We start from the raw sequence: 21,838 nt of genomic DNA on the forward strand, positions 1-21,838 counted from the left end.
TATGTGGACTTGGTTGGAGATGGTGCTGTTAGCACCAGCCGAAAGTAGCATTTTTTATTCTAGAGACCAAGAATAATAAGGATGAGCTCTATGATGCAGGAAGTTATAGGTAACTTTGATAGGTCGCCTCCTTCTAGCCACATTCTTTGTCTATGGCAGCATAATCAGGTTGGAGTTGAGGTGATGTGGTGCTCATATCTGTGTGATGGTGGAAGAAGGATCCGATATACTCCTCATATTCAGAGTATACGGTCAAAATTCCTACCTTGGCCGTCGTTCATTGTAACACGATCTCCAAAACCACATAGTTGACGTTCTTATCGTTAAGGAAGACTCCGTCCAAATTAGCTTGTGCAAATTTTTTTGTACAAAATCATTACCAAGATAATCGTAACTGGTATGACCCCCATCCTTTAACAAGTAAATCAAAGTGTCTTTTTAAGGGGTTGAAATATTCATGAGAGCATTCTCATTGACCATGCACGAACTTCAGCTAAAGCCTATAACCATGTGAATTCACACTTTTTAGAACACACCCTTTGTCGTTTCTGGTTTGCAAAAGAAGGCTGGATACTATCTATTCCTAAATTTGTTGTGGTTGTTAATGGAGAGCATGAGCATGGTATGCGGCATGGGGATCTATTATCCCCTTCCTCTTTTTTCTTGTTATGGGTTGGCTCAATCACGGATTGAACCTAGTAGAGGAAGTAGGCCATATGAATGTTTTAACATGTTTATTATAGATTTTTTCCCTGGATATAGATCTCATATTGGATCTAAAAGCTAAAAAAATGTTTACAATTTGAGTAATTTGAGAAAAAAACAAGAATTGATATTTTTTATATAAATAATTTAACAAATGTCATATCAATTTAATTATGAAAGTTTATCATAAAAATATCAAACCCAAAAAGCAAATGAACTATAAAAAATTAAATTATCAAACCATATTAAATCATAAAACCTTAAAATACAATAAAATAAATCATAAATAAACCAAAAAACCCTAAACTATAAGAAAATATTATAAAATTAAATAAAAAACCTTAATTCAAATCCCAACCAAAGAAAAAAAATCCCTAATCAAATACAAGAAAAGCTCTAATCAAATTAACTATAAAAAACCTTAATTAAAAAATTTTGATTGAAAGCCCAAATCAATGAAAATCAAAGAAAAAACACTAATAAAATGAACTAGGCCATAATTTAAGAAATTTGATTCAAAGCCCTAATAAATGAAAATCAAAGAAAAAATCCTAATCAAATTAATTACAAAAAGCCCTAAACTAAGAAATTTGATTCAAAACCCCAATAAGAAAAAACCCTAATCAAATTAACTACAAAAAACCCTAATTTAAGAAATTTGATTTAAAGCCCCAATCAATAAAAATCAAAGAAAAAGCTCTAATCAAATTAACTACAAAAAGCCCCGGTTTAAAAACTTTAATAAATGAAAAAAACAACAACAAATAATAGAAATCAAAGAAGAAGAAGAAGAAAGTCAACGATGGCCATGCGGCCATGCCCGACCTGCACAGAGGAGAGAGAGGGTTGAGGGTACCCCTGTTTTTTTTTTTCAACACCACTCAACGCGTCCCCGTTCTCACCTTAACAGGGGGTGAATAAAAATCATGCTCAAAATAGTTCGGTAGATGGTTGGAGAGTCTCTCGAGAGATGGAACTTTTACACCGTGCATGGCTGGTTGCCTATATGGAAACTTTGGAGCCTTTGCAACCCTTGAGAAGCAGCAGTTAAATGGTTTGCATATTCAGAAATCTTGCGCTCAAGCTGTTTGAGAACATGTGCTTCGTATATGTCACAACTTGGACAACCCCATCGTTTGAAAGTGGCGCAATGGTATCCTCCTCCGGTTCATTGGATGAAACTCAACCTGTTTAGCATCTATAGGGAGTGGTGGCAAATAAGATACACATCAAGGTCAGTTCATTAAGTCGGGATGGTTAATTGATCACTCACCTCTGCAAGATACAGGGACTAGATGGTTTGAGCTACATTTCAGTGGACCAATCCATTATGATCGAAGCATCTAGGAAGGGCCAGGTTAATCTTATCAATACACGGCTGGAAGGGAGAGGTCCTTCTATTCACCGTTTAGACAGTTAAGTTTCCCATCTTTTTTGCTATCCTCGATTCATTGTTAAATATGTTCAACATTAGACATGAACGGGATAGCCCAGTTTCTAGCAAGAATGGCTACCCAAGACATGCTGCCCAGCTGGGTTTGGTAGGCCATGTTGAGCCGGGTGACCAACCCATTGATGGGCCAGGCCAACCTTGTCCAGGATGGTCTCATTGGCAGCTCGTGTGCGACTGCTTAATAGTGCACATGGATCTGATTCGATCTCCAATAGACCGCTCTGATCCAAATTTTATGCATTGTTCTATGTTACGCATCCTAAAAATGACGAGTTGCGACTTCTGAATATATACTTGGATCGGATTTGAGCAGATCCATGAGAATTGAAATCCAGATTTGGATCCATATGTTTCTTGGATGTACATCCCAGTCTGAAAAAATTAAACCTGATCCGATTACACGTATTACACGTAAAATCTTTATTCCCAACCATGTCTTACAAAAGAAAGAACTATGAGTCCGGATTCAACCCTACCATTTGGGGACCTAGTTCTGATCTAGTTTCTGATTTGAACTTCTTGTCCAATATTCGGCTCGTGTCCAACCGCTTGCCTCTCCAACTACATAAAATTAAGGGTGTCAACGGGTTGGGTTTGATTTGGACTCAGGTACGTAGAACCAAACCCAAACCTGATTTGAGATGATCATACCGGGTCTGATGCTGAGTTTAATTGGACTCTCCATAAAAGAAACCATACCCGGATCCTATAAGAATTACATGAAGCAGACCTGGACAATAACCGGTAAAATAATATATATATATATTTTTATCATTTTTGCATTGAAAAATTGCAGAAACTCGAGCAGGCCTGGGTTTGGTATGAAATTTCACAAACCATACTCAGTTTCATATATTAATTGGACCCTTCAGATTCGACCTGGATTCTAATCGGAACTTCTTATTTATCACCAAACCCTGACCCGTTGGATTTGGTACGGATCGGGTCCGCTCAAACCCGATCCATTGACACCCCTACATAAAATCTCATGACTCATGAGACGTGGTTGGTTAGTTGATGAGGTGCCTAATACTAATAGGGAGGCGTTCCTGCTGTAGCTTCTCATCCTCTGTTCACCACCTTCCTCACAACGTACACGCCGCGATCACCAAGGCAATCTCTTCCTCAAAATATCTGAGAGAGACCGACCAGATCCATGCGCGCATCGTCGTCCTCGGTCTCCACCAGCTCGCCTTCTTCTCCGGAGAGCTCATTGCCAGTTACGCCAAACATGGGAGTCCGCACCTCTCCCGCCAGGTTTTACGGCAAATCTCTCCTACCACCAACGTCTTCCTGTGGAATTCCGTCACTAGAGCCTATACCCACAATGGATATTTCTCCGATGCTCTGGAAACCTACTCTCAGATGCAGAATTTGGGTCTAATTCCTGATAGATTCACGTTTCCTTCTCTGGTAAGCGCGTGCGCCGGACTAATCGATTTGGAAACGGGCAAGAAGCTGCACGAACGGGCGGTCGAGTTAGGTTTCGAATTCGATGCTTATGTCTCCAATTCTCTGATCGATATGTATGCTAAATGTGGCAGTCTCAGCGATGCGCACCGGTTGTTTGTTAGAATGCCGCAACGAGATCTGGTTTCATGGAACGCTCTTATTGCTGGTTATGGGGCGAACAAACAATGGGAGGAGGCATTGCGTCTCTATTGCGAGTTTAGATTGTCTGGCTTGAAGCCCGATTTATTTACAGTGGGGAGTGTTTTGCTTGCTTGTGGTGGTGCGGGTGATTTGGTGGAGGGGCAGGTGACTCACGGCGTTGCTCATAAGATTGGAATCCAGAGTAATGTTTCAGTGGGGAACGCTCTTCTGTCTATGTACTCGAAATGTGATAGTTTGGACGATGTTTGCCGTGTTTTCTACGGGATGCCTCGGAGAGATACAGTTACTTGGAATACGATGATTAGTGTATGTACCCAATTCGGATTGTACCATGAAGCTATAGGACTCTTTCGTAGAATGATGTTAGGATTCAAACCAGATTTATTGACTGTGACAGCCGCTCTTCATGCGTGCGGTCATCTGGAAGATTTGGAGCAGGGGAGAGCTGTGCATGAGTATTTGGTCAAGAATGGGTATGAGTTTGATGCTACGTTGAGTAACATTCTTATTACAATGTATGGGAGATGTGGGTGTTTGAAGGCATGTGAGGAAGTGTTTGAGCAAATGAGTCAGCGGGATTTGGTAACATGGAATGCTCTGATCGGTGCATATATTCATGGTGGATGTTACCATGAAGGGCTGCAGGTTTTCAAGAGGATGAAGCGGATGGGAGTTATGCCGGATTCTGTCACATTTGTGACAATCCTGCCAGTGTGTAGCCACACGGTAGACTTGTTTATGGGAAAGAGTATGCATAATGATATCATAAAGGCCGGATTTGAAAATGATTTGCTCATTGGCAATTTGATCATTGATTCATATGCAAAATGTGGCAGTGTACAAGACGCAATGAGAATGTTTGAAACCATCAAAAGAAAAGATGTGATGACTTGGAATGCTATAATCGCAGGTAGCATTCAAAGTGGGACTTGCAGCTTGGGCTTGAAGATGATCAGGAAAATGAACACAGAAGGGGTGCTACTGGATAGAGCGACAATTTTAGGTGTCTTACCTGCATGTTCTTTCTTGGGCTCGAAACGACATGGGAAAGAAGTTCACGGGTTCATTTTCAAAATTGGTCTTGAAGGAGATCTTCCAACCAATAATGCTATGATTGAGATGTATTCAAAGTGTGGTGATTTGAAGAATTCGTGCCATGTTTTTGTTTGGATGAAAGAGAAAGATGTTGTGACATGGACATCAATGACTTATGCATATGGGATGCATGGTTTTGGGAGGAAGGCGCTAGAGGTTTTCACGGAGATGGAGGAGATAGGTGTGGAACCTGACGGTGTTGCATTTGTTGCTGTTATGTATGCGTGCAGCCATGCTGGCCTGGTAGATGAGGGTCTGACGTTCTTCACCCGAATGCAACAACATTACCAAATAGAACCTAAGATGGAGCATTATGCATGTGTGGTTGATCTTCTTTCCCGATCAGGGAAACTAGCAGAGGCAGAAAAATTCATATGTTCCATGCCCATGGAACCTGATGTTAGTATTTGGGGTGCTTTGCTGAGTTCTTGTCGAACAACCGGTGAAAATCAAATTGCTGAACGTGTCTCAAAAAAGATTGTGAACTCCAATGATTTGTATGATGCTGGGTACCATGTTTTGGTGTCAAACTTTTACGCGTCTAGGAGAAAGTGGGATGACGTTTCAAAAGTTAGGAAAACAATGAGAGCAAGAGGATGGAGAAAGAATCCGGGATATAGCTGGATAGAGATAAAAAATAAGATTTATGTTTTTGGAATTGGTGATCGATTTGGTGAACAATCAAGGGAGATTTATCTCTTGTTAGAAAGACTGGGAGAAATGATGGCTAAGGATGGTTATATTGCAGACAAAAGCTTCGTTCTGCATGATGTGGAGGAAGATGAAAAGGGAGATGTGCTATGTGGGCACAGCGAAAGATTGGCGATAGCATTTGGTTTACTGAACACCGAGCCAGGCACTCCATTGTTGATAATGAAGAACCTCCGTGTGTGTGGAGATTGCCACACTGTAACTAAATACATTTCAAAGATTGTCCAAAGGGAGTTGATTGTTAGAGACGCAAATCGGTTTCACTCTTTCAAGGAGGGGACCTGCAGTTGTGGTGACTACTGGTGATAGTCTCGGGTAATAATAAAACGTACAGGAGAAATGAGAAGATGAAAGAAAAAAGACCATTAAATGCTATTGTGACTACAAATGCCGACTGTCGTGGTGTCTACAAATGAGGGTCTTGTTAGTATGTGAGGTTGGGGAAGGGTTGAAAGTAGCAAAGTAAAAAACAAAAGGGGTGGAGAAAAGTTATACAAAACAAAAGGATTAATTAAAAGTTTGCTCAGGAGAAAGTGGAAGGCAAAATTTAAGCATGGTGAATCAGGAGAATGCTTGTGCTCGTATTATTGACCAAGATAGATCTACATGGAATCCTTGCAGGTTCCCGTTTTTTTTGGGGAAAATTCTGTTTAGGTGCCATCCTTATGCCCATAATTGCAAATATGGGCCTCATGTTTCTGAAATTCTAAATATAGGTTTCTGTTTTCCTGAAAACTGCCAAACAAGGCCTAAGTTTATTATTGTCTTTTAACTCATGTTAAATCACAAGTTAAATTACAATAGTTACCTTCATCGTTAACAATTCAAACTGTTTACTTTTTTTTTTAATGAGAATGAATGAGTATTTTTCATTTTTCAACACGAAGCCAAAAAAGGAATCACGTTTTGCAAGATGATGGATGTTGACTTGAGGTCCCTATTTTACTGTTTTGAGGAAAATTTTGGCTCATATCTAACATTTCAGAAAAATGAGATTCATTCTTGAAATTATAGACAAAAAGGTTGGCTCTTAATTGAAATTTTCTTTTTTTTTCAGTGGAAATTGCTGGGGGAATAGGCCCCCTTCCACACACACACATATGCATATCATGGGTACTTGCTAAGAGAAGAATGGAAATCAATGACAGCTTTCTTGTCTTCATCCACAATATTTAGTCTTACCTACTGGACCATTTTCCTTTTTCCTTTTTTCTGGTCCCCAGTAATAATAGGCATTATATATATATATATATCATTTGTACTACTGGACCATTTCCCCTTTGCCTTTTTTCTGATCCCCAATAAGAGTAGGCACTTGCCAGTATCTTCCACGGCTTCCTTGGCATCTTTGTATATTACCCTGGAAATCCATCCCTCATTCATGTTGGAAAAGGATACTTCTTCGTAAGCTTTTGATTTTTGTCAAGATTTAATTCTAATAATTTACATGCTTCTCTTTTATCATGTTGCCTTTTTTTTTTAGTTGGGAAATTCGACAGTTTGCTTGCCTTTGGCCCTTGCTGCAAACCGATTTGTTCACTTAGGAGTTTCAACATCCATCTTCGTATGACCAGATAGAGCTCCATCTAGTTGGGCTCAGCGACCAAATGCAACACATGGTTGATTTATATGAACATGGCATACCGGGATGCTGTCGAGGATTGACCTGAGAATTTGATCATGTCAACAATCAGAAATTTCAGTTTAGCAGTTTACTTGCTGTTTTTATAATGCTTAATGAAGGTTTCCCAAGTGTGCTTCCTATTTTAGAGTTTTCATTTCTTGCTCACCCGCGGTTTTTTGGTTAAGATATAGGGTAATTTCCTGGCGCGGACACATGTTTTCAATGAAATCTCTCGTCGAGTTCTACATTTTCTGAAATTCCTGATATAGTCCTAATTTTTATTTTGATAATGGTCAAGTAAGAAGGACCTTGTGTTTACCTTCCTCACACCCAATGAAGGAAAACGTTTTGATGTGTTCTCAAATTCCTATCTTACCCTTAATCATGATTGTACTTGTTACAGTTATGAACTTACCTCCACCCACCTTTAAATATTAAGAATTTGCAAGTAACCGAAATGGATCAGAGTTCGACCCAGATCTGAAATAAATCTTACCTATACTTTGAGTTTTCGATAGCATACATCCGTATTTTGGGGTCGGATCTAGGATAAATATATTTAATTAAAGCATTGAAAAATATTTGGCTCAAATTAAATAGTAGAAGATAAAGTAGAAGGGTATTTTTTCGCATTTTAAATTACTTAACTCAGGTTAGATAGGTGAGGGTAGCATACATTAAAGTAATTCCTTATTTGGCCAATGTCAAGAAAACCTAGGATTATATCAAGAATTTCAGAAAAGGTGGTTCTATAATGAAATAGGTAAAAGGTAGGTCCTTATCAAGAAATTACCCTAAGATATATGATATGAGCATCCAAAACTGCCAAACGGACTCAAAGTCCATAAATACAACTGTGGGTGTGAACTGTGAATAAGCTAGTTATAATGGTTTCTATATTGAACCGTACAGTCACTCATGAGGATGTGCACAGGTTGAAGGCCGGAAGGCATTATCTCCAAACACGAGACAAGCGAGGAACAATCATCACGATGCACCCACCAATGAGGACCATCATCAAACCGTGTTACCATCAGCATGGGATCAGCTTTCTGGAACCAATGAACAAAACATCTTCTAATTTCCATGTTGGGCACCTTCCATGGACTGGCCAGTACTGGTGTGATTAACTTTAGTGGTTGAGATTTGAGACCAAGAAAATTCCTTCCATGTTTCAACTTGCGAGGCATGCAGTAAAACAGGTTGGACACTAGCTCTATCATGAGTTCCATTAGTTGGTCTCTGAAAAGAGGTTTCTTCTATCAACCAAGTGCAATAAAATTTCACAATGTTCCCCCAAAACATGAAATATGTAAACCAGCAATGAAGAAGTGATGAAGTGAAGCCTCCCCAAACAAAAAAGAAAAAATCATTGTAACAAAACAAGATCCCAACATGGGTTGCAGAAAATCAAAACGGATCATTTTATAGACAATTGTACCTTAAGGTCCCCTCTATTCTAATCATACATAAGATAAAGAATTGCCCTATTGTAACTCAGAGTCGACACACAGTCCCCATTATTCGCCCTTCCAACTTTATACTAGTTTTCCTTGGCAACATTGGATTTTTGGCTCATCAAACAGAATTAAGTTAGGCTAGTCTAAAATAAGTTTCAAGTCCTTAAAAACTGGACTAGAGATGAAGACTCAAAAAAAATTCTCATCCTTGTGCTTTAACAAGTTTAGTGACAAATTACATTCCCTGGTATTTTGTTCTGTTATTAATATGCCGACTTTAAAATTATAGAAAATTGCTCTCAAAATCAATAGGAAGCTATTAGTTTTCATGTCATGGAGACAAAGCAAATTTTTTTATTAAATGGAAAATAGTAACAAAGGCCTTCATGCTCAGGACACAGTCTAGTGTCCTTGAAGTTTTTGTTCTCAAGATACTCTTCTAGATAAAACATCCAGTATATGAAGCTTCATGGACGCCTAGGGACATTCTCTCCCCCTGGACTCTCACTTTTTCCTGTTACAGCAAAACAAATAAATAAAAGTGTTTTATTGTGTTCTTTTACCTACAAACAAGTTGCAACTTCATGCTATTCTTACTGATGCAGCACTTCAATGTATACATTGACCGGAGTTACTATTCCTGGAAGAGAGAGCAAAACCAGATGATGAAACATAAATATCACCTCTATCCGGCGTGTTCATGTATAACCAACTTTCAGGTAACTTGAACCATAGATCTTTTAAACCGTTTTCTCCTGTTGAGCTTCATTCGAATTGACGGAACTTTACGTGATATTGCTTTCCAAATCATCTGAACAGCATCATCCTTTTGGGATGGATATTGAAATTCAAAGTGGTGCTCGATTTCCTTCAACCTTTGCCACATTTTAGTCCATTCTTCCTTCGTGATGCCTCTAATTAGTTTAATGAGAAAGCCATCTTTAAGAGCATCAGAGGTACGCACAAATATGCAGAATTCTGAGTAGTCAAGGATGTCTTCATAAGGGAGCTCGATGTCGTCACTGATTATGACTGGAACACAGTGGCTAGCAATAGCATCAAACAAGCGATTGGAGGAAGGGGTGTCACCAGCAATATTCAAGCAAAATTTTGAAGAGTGCATCCCCTGACTTGCTTGATTAATCCCACCTCCATGTATGCTGCCAAAAGCAAAGTGCACATCCTTCTCATCTCTGAGAATATAATAAAGTTCTTGTCGGATATATCCACCCTGAGAGGATATAAACACAAAACAACTTTTCATTTTCTAATAAAAAAAATAATCAAAATAACCAAGAAGCACTAAAAGAAAGCTAAAAGGAAAACTCTACACTAGCAACAATTCATATTTGATAAAATAACCAAGCTATTATTTAAGTAATTGGAGATTCTGATGTACAATGATACATTCTATTCAGGTGAAACTCAATTGTCATCCCTATCATGTATTATTGAAGGGACAGTAGTTTTGTAGTAGTTGAACGGATCTACCAGAAATCCTATCATTGGGTTTATGTCACTTATAACCATTCCACCAACTTGTACAGTATCCTTGGAAGTAAAGGTGGAGATACCTCTAGCACCTGGAGTTTGACAACAGAGGATTGTCAAACCTGAAGCATCCCCCATGTCTCTATCAGCAATGAGAAATTTTCAGATATGAAAGAACAAAACTAGTAAAGAAAGCTAAATAGAAGTTTCACTTGATTAGTGAGATGAATAAATATGCAAGGTTGTGGGGATGGATTATTTCCTTCACAGGCACATAAAAGTACCAGCTAGCATATTTTGTTTAAAACATGTTCGTGAACAGGGCACTCTAATTAGAACAAACAAATTCTCGAAAATCCTCATCAATAAGAATGGATTGGACAGATCTTCTCTTATCAAGAACCACATGAATCTGTTTTGATGCAATAATAAGAGGAACAACACAAGGCCCTTTTTTTCTTTTATTTTATTTTCTCATTTAAATCTTTCGGATGAAAAAACTGAAATAGAGAAACGGGTTTTATCTCTTGTCGTTGCATCAAAATAGATTCATGTTGTTCTTGATAAGGGATTTTTCTGACCAATCCATGCTTATTGTTGAGGACTTTCTAGAAATTTTTCATTCTAATTAGAAAGGGAGAAGAAAGTTCAAAGAAGAAAGGATGCACGTCTATCATCAGAAGTCTGTTAGAAGATATATCAGAATTTTGTATAGTGGAATGCAACAATCAAATGATTCAAATTCAGTTGCATCTACTGAAATGTCAACATGAAGATCATTTTGACAAACCAAACATGGATCATTCACAGAAGAGGAGCCAGGGGAATTTAAAGGGGCCAACTTAAGAAAACAGAGACTAGAAATACATAGGATGTACATATTGTTTGTTCCCAACAAGCAGATGAAACATACTATCTTCTGAGATATGTATGAATTCAGCAACTGTTTTATTGCTTGTGAGTTCAAATCTCACATTTTGAATAAAGCAGGATAGCTCTAAGCAGGCATTACAACTTCAAGAAATAGTGCACCAGCTCTTCGGAATCAGAGGCTAATAATGCAGTCCCGATTTTAAAAAAAGCATAACAAAATGAAACTACACATAACAACTTTAATGAATATCAAGAGTATCTCAGCTCATTTTGAGATAATCAAATGTTAATGTGAAGTTAAAAATTTGAACAATCATATTGCCAATTTTCTTGAATTTACCAAGATCTGCTGAAGAGAGATACATTTAAGTTGTTAAATATAAATTACATCACACATTCAGGAATAAAAGAAAAGACAAAAAAGTTGTTACTCACATCTTTGCGATAAATTGCGCCTTGAAAATATAGCAAAGTTGGCCGACTATCAAAGGTCGATGAATCATTATTATAGTTTCTGATGACATGCTTGTATGGAGCGATGATGTCCTTGTCTACATTTGCTACGTTCGGAGGATACCTTCCAAAATCTGAAAGTATGAACATACATGGCCATAACTGCATCCTTGCATCTAACATGCTATTTGGGTGATGTGCAAGTATTACATGATCTCGTCCACCGGATCTCTTCCACTCATCTTGCACCCTTAAAAACGCCACCAATTTATCCTGTAACACCTTGTTCAAGCTCACTTTTTCTGTAGAGTTCACCTTTGAATGCCGATTATAACACAATGAAGAGAAAAATGGAACAAAGACAACATCAGCCTGACTAGAATTATCAACTCTTACAGCACTACAAGGACCTCTTCTATTGGGAAGTGTAGATGACAAAAGATCCAAAGTAAGCCAATACTCTATACTATGTTGAAGATTTAATCCTCCAGGATAATCTGGAATGCCATTAACTATGTCAGGCCAAACTCTGCCCTTCCTTTCGTTCCAGCCCAGCAAACCAAAATGAAACGCAGAAGGTAGGTCATACATAAAAACTTTGAGAATTGAATTTTCAGGATAACAAACATCAGGTTCTTGTGCATTTTTCTTCTGGATAGATGGTGATAGAGGCAACGATCGAGGTCGCTCCTTGTTTTGGATTCTGGGTTGAGATTTAAAGCTGTCAACCATAGAGAGGAGCTTTGAATCAGGCAAAAAACCATGTTCGATGAAATGCGGGCGACCTGCTGATTGGAGAAAAAAGAACCAGGAAAAGACGAAGACAAACACGGATATTGTGAAGAGGCAGAACAGATATCTCCTTCTTTCAGATCCAGAGGAATGTGGAATCCTACTATCAGCCATTGTAATATCATACTCATAAAAAGAAACACACCTTCTATTAATACAAAACGAAGAATAAGTGTGCCCAATTGGTGTTAATGCAATAAAGGGAATCTCCGCAGGAAAAAAATGGAGAGCAGTGCAGACTGTCCAAGACGGTGAGAATCAATTTTATCTTCAATACACCAAATCGTACCCACAGAAATCACGTGGGCACATCAAAACCATGCAGAACCAACAATTTCGCCTCCAAGGCCACTCGGCTATTCTCCACTACCAATCTTGTCCAATTCCAAATCAAGAAAAAGAGAAAATCCGATTCTATTCTTTTCCAATCATCCTTCATTGGAAAAAATCCAATGGGCACACGCTAGATGATCCAAACGAAGCAATGTCAAGCAGGAAGGAATAATATTGCCAAAGCATAAACACTTACAATGTAGCATCGTCAAGATGGTAGCGTCTTTTCAAGAAGGGGGGGAGAAGAGAAGACCATATTTCTTCTTTAATCCCATCTTACCCTCACAAGAATGAAATGGGCACTCAAGAAACAACACAGAGACATTGTTTTCTCCTGCAAAAATAAATGGGTGGGAAGCTAAAGCCACGAAAACACGGTGACCGAACCATCAGAAGTTTCCCCTCTGTCGGCGAGATCCAAATCTGAAATTGGCAACGAGAAAGAGAAATTTACGCTGCAACAAAGAAAGCCCAACGTAAGAACAATAACAAGCTAGATCATGGGGAGAAGGAGAAAAAGATCCAGACATTTAATCTCATTGAATAGAACAAGAGTCAGAGGGGAGATAAGAGAATCAATAGAACGCGTAAGGAGGGAAAACTGCACCGCAAACAGAAGAGTGGTTATGTCCGTGGGACTCTGATATCAGAACGCCCGGAATGAACGGGCCAATCCGTGGAAGTGGGTTCTTATTTATTCGAACAAATTAACAAAAGCAGCCTTAGTTTTAGTGTAATTGCAAATACACTATTTTGAAATATTACAATTGCCCGCTTGATAAATAACATGGTTTCGCTCAAATCACGGCCTGAATAACAGTAGGTGAAAAAAAAAGTATTAAACAAAGTAAAAGTGAATGAGACGTGGCTGAGAAATTAAGGAAATGTTCGGTTGCATCCTGAGAGTGATTCTAAAAGAAAACATGAGATTTCATGCAGCCGTGATTTTCGAATCATTCTAATTCTAAGCCCAATTGACTTTCTTCTTATTATTTGCTTTGGTTAATGGTTTTCCTGAATTTACTTTATTTTTTTATGACGAAGGAAAATCTCATTGAGAATAGGGACACCAGCCTTACTTACCCCAATCATGATAAAGCAATGGCAGACCCTATACGTCAATAGGATTGGATCCTGAGCCTTCGACTTGACTAAGGAGGCTGCTGATCACATAGGTAACCACATCTGTTTTCTTGATACCAAGAGTGTATTTGTCATACATTTTTATTTTACATAAAGGCTTAAAGTTTGAATTGATCATATATTTTTTTTTTACATATTTAAAAGAAGAAACCACCCTCACCCTATGATATGATCAGAGACCTGGCCGTGCTGGCTCTGTCAATGACTTGCCTTGACAGCATAAAACTCTTCAGGCATTTGAGTGTATCATATTACTTTATTAAAAGGGTTTACTATTTTCTTCATTCTTGAATTTTCTGTGAATAATTAACAAATAGCAGCCTAACTTTTTGTGTATTTACAAACACACACCCATTTTCAAATAACCGCCTAAGATTTGCATTTATGTCCATTTAACCTTGGTTGAACAAGGCTAATGAGATTAAAGGATGATTTTACCCACAAAGGCTCTCTTCATTTTTGGTAATGACAACATGTGAATGTCATCTAGTTGGCAGGACGTCGGTGCAGCATCATATAAAAAAATGCTCTGTGTTTTTCATGAATTTAAATTGGAGTGTATGAGTGTTACAAGAAGCCTACGATATTTGTAGTTCTATTCTACAAGGAATAAAATTACCTTTCAAACTTATCCAAAAAATTTGCATCAAGAACTATCGCCTCTAAACCCCACATTACGAGCAGGGGCCAACCCCCTTCAACTGTCTCTAACTTATATTTAGGTAAGAAACATACTCCACACTCCAAGAAACACATAAATACATAGGCTAAATCTGACAATTTAAGGCCTTTGAGTTAAAAAAGAAGAAGAGAGAATCAGATTGACAAATATGAAGTACTCCAGTTATTTCATAGAGAGGTTATGTGACAAAATTGACAGATAATTATGATCACCTTTAAAGCAACGTGGTGTGGTCCAGGTATCTTGTTTGGTGTATTTCGTGTAAATCATTCCAAAACAAACTGGTGGGCTCAGCGGATCCATGGCTGATCTACCCATTGTTGTCTTTCCACAGTGGTAACTCTTAACTAATTCAGCTATTTAATTCAAACTTACCACAGTAAAACATGTTAGGTGTGTAAATTATACCAAGTTGGCTACCTCCCCACGTGCTTCATCTCTTTATGAGAAATAACAATCATCATCATCATTATCATATCCTAATATTGACAAGTATAAACGAGAAAATCGCTAGTGAGAAACGAAAGGACCATTCACACTCCATTTATCTTGAGGTTATTAGAAACGCTGAAGCTACAAAAACTGCCCCATTTATCAGCTATTTTACGAAAATCTGTTTGTTATTACATTTAGCCGCCTAAGTTTTGTTAACTTTGTTATGAATATATTCCTGTTCCCTAAATCAATTGGATGATCAATGTTTTTATCAAATTAAAGGACTGATATCCTCAACCTTTATGCCGTTAACAGAAGATGCGTTTCTCCATAATCAAGTAAGAAGTTAATTTTATATCCTAGACTGCTCTTTTAATATAAGAAATGAAAAAGGGGAGGTAAAAAGTAACAAAAAAATTTGAGAGGATTTCTATTAATATGTGATACCATTGGGTCTTGAACCTGCAACGTCCCAAAAGGTGACGCACAAGCTGCTCCTACCAAACAAGCGGAGCCCCCGTTGGTCTATAAATATGTGATAGGTTTGTCGGCTTCCTGTAATTTACTGTAAGAAAAGCGCGACACCTTTTTTTTTTTTTTTTTGATTGGTAAGCTAGGGTTAGGCAGACCCCACCAGTTATACAAGTGTACCATTGGGTTGTGAACTTGCAAAGTTCCCAACACAAGGTAACTTGCACTAAATGCTCAAACCAGATAAGCAGAGCCCGGTTGGAATGTCACCTTTTCTGCCTAAAAGCTTTCTTGCTTCTTTTTATTAGTAAATTTCCAACATTTTAGGTAAGTGCATTTGATAATATTTTGGTTTTAATCTGTAATGCCCATCTATCGTAACCCTGATGGATTATGTGGCCATAAACCCCACAGTTCGGCCTCATCCACGAACAAGGGCCAGTTCATGGATGTATATGGACCGTTTTACAAAACCGTTTTAAACCAAAAACCCATCTTTATCTAAAACCTTGGTCCACCGATATTTACTGCTATTTTAGTGCAATTGCTCGTCGAGATAGAGGAAATCTAAGAGAGAAACAATATATAAAAACGACATAGCTCGGCATACAAAAAAGATATACGAAAAAGGATATCTCTTGAAGCAAACCTCAAAAGCCATTTGCGACATCACCTTCTTTTTTCCTTTTTTTCGCCGCTTTCTTCTTTGCTACTTGTGTAGACTGTGATCAAGCGTTCCTACTATCTTCAAACGCCAACAATGGCATCAGAGTGCCAAGTTCAGGTCCTCAACCACAGTCAACATAAGATCCGGCCTGAAGCAGACGATCCCACCGCCGGCTCCTGCACTTCAGTCTGAATACCTGCATCTTGGATTAGCGAATACATGCAAGTCATTTTCTTTTTTTGTTTTGGGTTAAAAGAAAAACCCTTTGAATTGTGTGTGCGAATAAGCACACCTATGCTTGATTTACCCCTGCACATGTTTATGTGAGGACCTCGACATACTGAGGTCATCAATTTGTTCCTGCAAATAAATTTGTTTGCTTCATTTGAAAAAATAAATAAAATCAAAATAAGCATGTTAGTATGCGTTTATTGTTTTACCTGCAATCTCAGTTAAATATCATAATAAATAGAATGAAATATAAATATAAATATAAATATAAATATAAATATAAATATAAATATAAATATAAATATAAATATAAATATAAATATAAATATATATATATATATATATTTATTTATATTGTTATACTGTCGACAGAGTATGCTCAGGTCGACGTTGATTTTTTCCAGCGTCACCTTAAAATCTCGACCTCTTCACTGTACCTCTCCATTTAAGACCGACTGGAAGACAACCACCGACATACCGACTGATCTCCCTAAACAACATCTAAGACCTGCTGAAAGACAACCACCGACATACCGACTGATCTCCCTAAACAACATCTAAGACTTGCTGAAAGACAACCACTGGCATATCGACTGAGCTTTAACCTGAAAAATAAAACAGAACAGGAAAACTCATCGAAAAAACACAATGCCAGACCCTAGAAACCCATAAAACCTCAAAGAGATGGAAAATAGGTATTCCCAAAGGTGTCTAAAGTTGGGTTTCTTCTCTGGGTGTAGCCTGCAACGAGATCTACAAATTAAACCCAAACCATCTGCAGGCCGGAGTGTCACCGAGAACGATCGAAAAAACCTCCGACAGCTCTGTCACCCTAAAGAGAATCGAGAAAGGAGAGAGAATAGGTGGAAAAGTTAAGACCGAAAACCCTTGAGAAGGGTTTTTATACCTGACCTAGTAAAAGGTCTATTTTAACCCTGAAACTTTCAGGTTTTTTCAAAAAATGGGTTAAAGTTTAAAAACTTTTAACCCACAACTTTTTTCTTTTTGAAAATTGCTAAAAATGGCATGCGTATTTTGAAATTTCATTAACAACTCTATTTTTTTTTTTAAATTTACTTCTGAATACCCAAATCTTTTTGAAAATCACAGAAAGAGGTTTGTTCGTTAAAAAAAAATAAAAAAAATGATTTTCTTCTAAATCTTTGAAAAGGGTGCATTCTTTGTTTCAAGTTTTTTAAAGTTTTGAGTTTGTGGATTAACTCTTTCTTTCTCCTTTGTCTCTTTTTTTTGTCTAATTGCTAAACTTGTCTAAAATTAATAGTTTTTAAGAAAATGGTCAGTTGAGTGTGTGCATCTGAACTAGCCAAAATTGACAAGTTGAATGAAACAAACTTTGATATTTGGAAAATGTGTATTTCCTTAGCTCTTATCTTAGAAGGACTAAAGTACGTCTTAAATGCCCCTGTGTCTAAGCCTAAAGAACCACCAACGAAAGATGAAAAAGATAAATATGAAAAATTTCTGAAGGATGATTTAATGGCTAGGACAATCATGCTTACCTACATGGATGACGACCTAATTAGGATTTTTAAAGACTTCACCTCAGCAAAATAGATGATGGAGGCAATTGCTGCAAAATATGATACAACATTCGAAGTCCACATCTAGTTATTGTTAGAGCAGTATAACTCATATAGAATGAAAGAAAGTGAAAGTGTAGTGGACCATGTTAATAGGATGTTAGTCATGGCTAAAGACCTAGCCATAGCCGAAAACATCATCCCAGACCGTATGCAAGTGTCCACTATGCTGAACAACCTACCACCCTCCTGAAAGATGCTAACCACATCCCTTAGGTCAAACTCCAAAAATCTTAATCTAACCAAGTTGCCCCTGCAGTTAGCCATAGAACAAGAACATATGAACAAAGAGAAAAAGTTTGAGCTGTTGATTGCTCAAGATACACCCACTAGTAGTCTAGTACCTTTTAAAACCAATAACCTTAAGAAAAAAGGTAATGACAAGTTCAACAAAGGACAGGGTTAAGGTTTTCGCAAACCACAGAGGAACAACGACTCCCAAGTCAAGTGTGGTAAATTGGGTGACATCCAAAGGAATTGCAGAACCAAGTTTTGAAACAACAAGAATTATGAGAACAAAAACATATATAACAACGACAACCATAAGAAAAATGACAACAAAGAGGCTGTTTGTGTTATTTCGGAGTGCCACTTTGCGAATGAAGAGCTCTCAGAGTGGTGGGTAGACTCAAGAGCTACACGTCACATAGCCAAGACCACTGATGGAGCTGTGAATATGAAAGAGCTGAAACCTGGTGAACATAAAGTCTATATGGGAAACAACTCCTATTACGATGTGCTAGGAGTTGGATCCTATAGATTAAACATTGGTGGAACAAGTGTCTTGTTTAATGATGTTCTGTATGTACCTTCTATGAGAAGGAATCTAGTGTCTGTGCCAACCATCATTGGGGTTTGAGGTCAGGTTTGTCCCTGACAAAGTTACTGTGGGTAAACATGGTAGAGTTTTGTTTGAGGGCAAGTATGTAAAAGAACACATGTTCAAATTATGTGACAATAAAAAATTTTTTTCTGTCTATATTGATTGTGCCTTTAGTGTTGATATAAATACATGGCATAAAAGATTATGTCACATAAGTATTAAAATGATGAAGAAAATGGCCCAACAAGGCATTATTCTTGTTTTTGATGAGTCTCACTTTGAAAAATATAAGTCTTGTATATATAGAAAGATGACAAAAAAATCCTTTCCATCAAATGTTGTGCGAGCTAATAAACTATTAGAAATGATACATACAGACATTTATGGACCATTCAGGGTCCAAACTCACAGTGGTATGTTATACTACATAACATTCATTGATGATTTTTCGAAGTATGAATACTTGTATCTTATTAGACAAAAATCTAAAGCACTCGAGAAATTCAAAATATATAAAAGTGAAGTTGAAAGACAATAAGAAACATAAAGAAAATAAGGTCAGATAGAGGCGGTGAATACACCTCTAATGAATTTTGTGAGTTCTGTAAAGATCTTGGCATTGACAGGCAAAGAACCATGCCAAGAACACCTCAACAAAATGGTGTTGCAGAAAGGTGTAACAGAACACTTTTGAACATGGTCAGATTCATGTTGGCAGGTGCACAGTTACCCAAAGTATTTTGGGGAGAAGCTGTAAGTACGTCTATGTATACAATGAACTGTGTGCCCTGCAAAGTTGTCCCAACCACACCCTATGAAAGATGAACTGGTATGAAACCAGAGTTAGCCCATCTCAAAAGGTGGGGATCTATAGCACATGCTAAGATTCTAGATCCTACTATGAATAAACTGAATAATAGATTTGCTAGATGCATTTTTATTAGCTATCCTAAAGGATCAAAAGGCTATAGGTTATATCATCATAGATTAAGATTGATCAAGAGTAGAGATGTAGAGTTCCTTGAAGAACTCAATAATGAATCCAGTGATCCAGTTGATGACTTGTTTGGTTTACTAGATGATGATGAGCAGTTAGGCAATGAACCAACTGCAGAACAGTTTGGTAATGAACTAATTGTGGAACTGTTAGGCAATGAACCAACTGATTCTGATCCCTCTACTTCTCAAAGATTGAGTGGTCATAGAAGGTCTAGAGCTCCTCCATTTTATTTGGATGATTATTATGTATATTTGTTTGAGGAGCTATGCCACTCTACAGACCTGGATGAAATGATCGATAACTTGACATATTCTGATGCAATAAAATCACATGAAGCATCAGAATGGAAGAAAGCTATGGATGAAGAAATAAAATCTATTGAAAAGAAAAAGGTCTCAGAATTGACCAATCTTTCTGAAGGAAGAAAACCTGTTGGATGTAAGCGGGTTCTAAAAAAAAAATACAAATATGATGGAACCATAGAAAAATTTAAGGCTAGATTGGTGGCTAAAGGTTTCTCCCCAAAAGAGGGAATTAATTACACTGAAACCTATTCACCAATGGCTAAGTTTGCATCCATAAGGATAATTTTGTCTATAGCGGCTTTCGTCGATCTTGATGTATGGCAGATGGATGTAAAAACTGCATTCTTGAATAATGACTTAAAAGAAACCATTTATATGGTTCAACCAGAGGGGTATGTCACAGATAGTGACAAAGTATACAAGTTTAAAAAATCCTTGTACGGACTTAAACAATCACCAAGACAATGGTATTTGGCTTTTCATAAAGCAATAACCAATATTGGATATGTAGCCAATCAGTTAAATCACTGTGTTTATGTTTGGAAAAGTGGGGGTCACTTTTGCATTCTATCATTATACATAGATGATATATTGTTGATCGAAAATGATAATGAAATGATAACCAACTCAAAAGGTTTGCTGTATACTAACTTTGAAATGAAAGATATGGGTGAAGCCTCATGTATTCTAGGCATTAAAATTACCCGAGATAGAGAATCAAGAATTCTCAGCTTAAGTCAATAAAGATATATTGACTATAGAATGCATGACTCAAAATCCATTGGTACTTATGTCGCCAAAAGAGTGAATATGAGTAAAAGTGACTGCCTAGGAGAAGACCAACAGAAATTGGACGTGCCATATGCATAAGCTGTTGGAAACTTAATGTATCTTATGTTGTGTACAAGACCTGATATAAGCTTTGCTATTGGTCATGTAAGTCGATACTAAAGTAATCCTGGTTAGCCTCACTGGGAAGCAGTAAAAAGAATATTTTGATATTTGAAAGGCTCAAAGTGAATACAGTTGAGTTTTCAGTTCGACAAACTTGAGTTGATCGAATATTCTGATACAGACTTTTCTTGTTGCAAAGATGACAACAAGCCCACCTTTGGCTATATTTTCTTGTTTGGAGGAGGTGCAATAGCCTGACCATGTAAAAAGTAAGGTTGTGTGGCCTTGCACACTCAGGAAGCTGAGTATATTGCATGTAATGCAGCCATAACCTTTGTAGTATGGATCATTAGTTTCATAAGTGATTGAAAGTTAAATATAGAAGTTGAGCTTGTACAATTATTTTGTGATAATCAGGCTTTCATTTTCTTAATAAAAAGTGAAGTTGATAGCTCAAAGAGTAAGCATATAATGGTAAAATACCAATACATACATGACATGATTGAGCAAAATGAGATAATTGTTGATTATCTACCAACGTCAGACATGGTAGCTGATCCTTATACAAAAGGAATTCCTGATGATCTATTTACAAAACATGTTGCTCATATGGGTTTAAGATATTTGTGATTACGATGAAAATCCTTAAAAGGAAAAACCATAATCTCTAGTGGGAAAATCAACAATTTTATGTCCAAGTGGGAGCTAATGGACTATGTGGACATAAACTAAATAGTTTGGCCTCATGCACGAACAAGGGCCCGTTCATGGATGTATAGCATGAAATTTGGGCCCATGTGAGATTCACTTTCTCATTTGTCTCATGTGATCCAACCAAACATGCACTAATATTTTCTTCTCGTGTCCAGTGATTTTGGCAACTGTTTGTTGCAACTTTCTTATTTATTTTATTTGACCAATTTTGATAGCTTGCTTTGCTTCAAGGATAAGTTGAAGGCCAAAGTAGAATAATAGGTTAAAC

General features: G+C 37.4%; 2 protein-coding genes across 2 annotated transcripts; one reads left to right on the top strand and one right to left on the bottom strand.

The window, feature by feature from the left end:
• The first annotated feature begins 3,175 nt into the window (after positions 1-3,175).
• LOC149819580 (Tetratricopeptide repeat (TPR)-like superfamily protein) lies at positions 3,176-5,884 on the top strand. Its single transcript, XM_089983433.1, has one exon. The coding sequence runs from the start codon at positions 3,176-3,178 to the stop codon at positions 5,882-5,884; it is 2,709 nt and encodes a 902-aa protein (XP_089839559.1).
• Positions 5,885-8,998: 3,114 nt separating this feature from the next.
• On the bottom strand, positions 8,999-13,217 carry LOC149819581 (putative arabinosyltransferase ARAD1). Its single transcript, XM_089982371.1, has 2 exons — positions 11,462-13,217; positions 8,999-9,893 (listed from the first exon to the last, which is right to left on the bottom strand). Exons 1-2 carry the CDS (start codon positions 12,383-12,385, stop codon positions 9,378-9,380), a joined length of 1,440 nt encoding a protein of 479 aa, XP_089838497.1. The 5' UTR covers positions 12,386-13,217; the 3' UTR covers positions 8,999-9,377.
• Between the last annotated feature and the right edge of the window lie 8,621 nt (positions 13,218-21,838).

This window comes from Nuphar pumila, chromosome 12, assembly GCF_984573655.1.
Source record: "Nuphar pumila chromosome 12, dmNupPumi1.hap1.1, whole genome shotgun sequence".
NCBI classification, from domain to species: Eukaryota; Viridiplantae; Streptophyta; class Magnoliopsida; order Nymphaeales; family Nymphaeaceae; genus Nuphar; species Nuphar pumila.

Excerpts from the sequence above, each read along its gene's own strand:
- LOC149819581 (XM_089982371.1), bottom strand. The coding sequence starts at position 12,385 with ATGGCTGATAGTAGGATTCCACATTCCTCTGGATCTGAAAGAAGGAGA. Across the intron at positions 9,894-11,461 it reads GCGCAATTTATCGCAAAGAT|GGTGGATATATCCGACAAGA; the intron begins GTGAGTAACAAC and ends ATATCCTCTCAG.
- LOC149819580 (XM_089983433.1), top strand. The coding sequence starts at position 3,176 with ATGAGGTGCCTAATACTAATAGGGAGGCGTTCCTGCTGTAGCTTCTCA.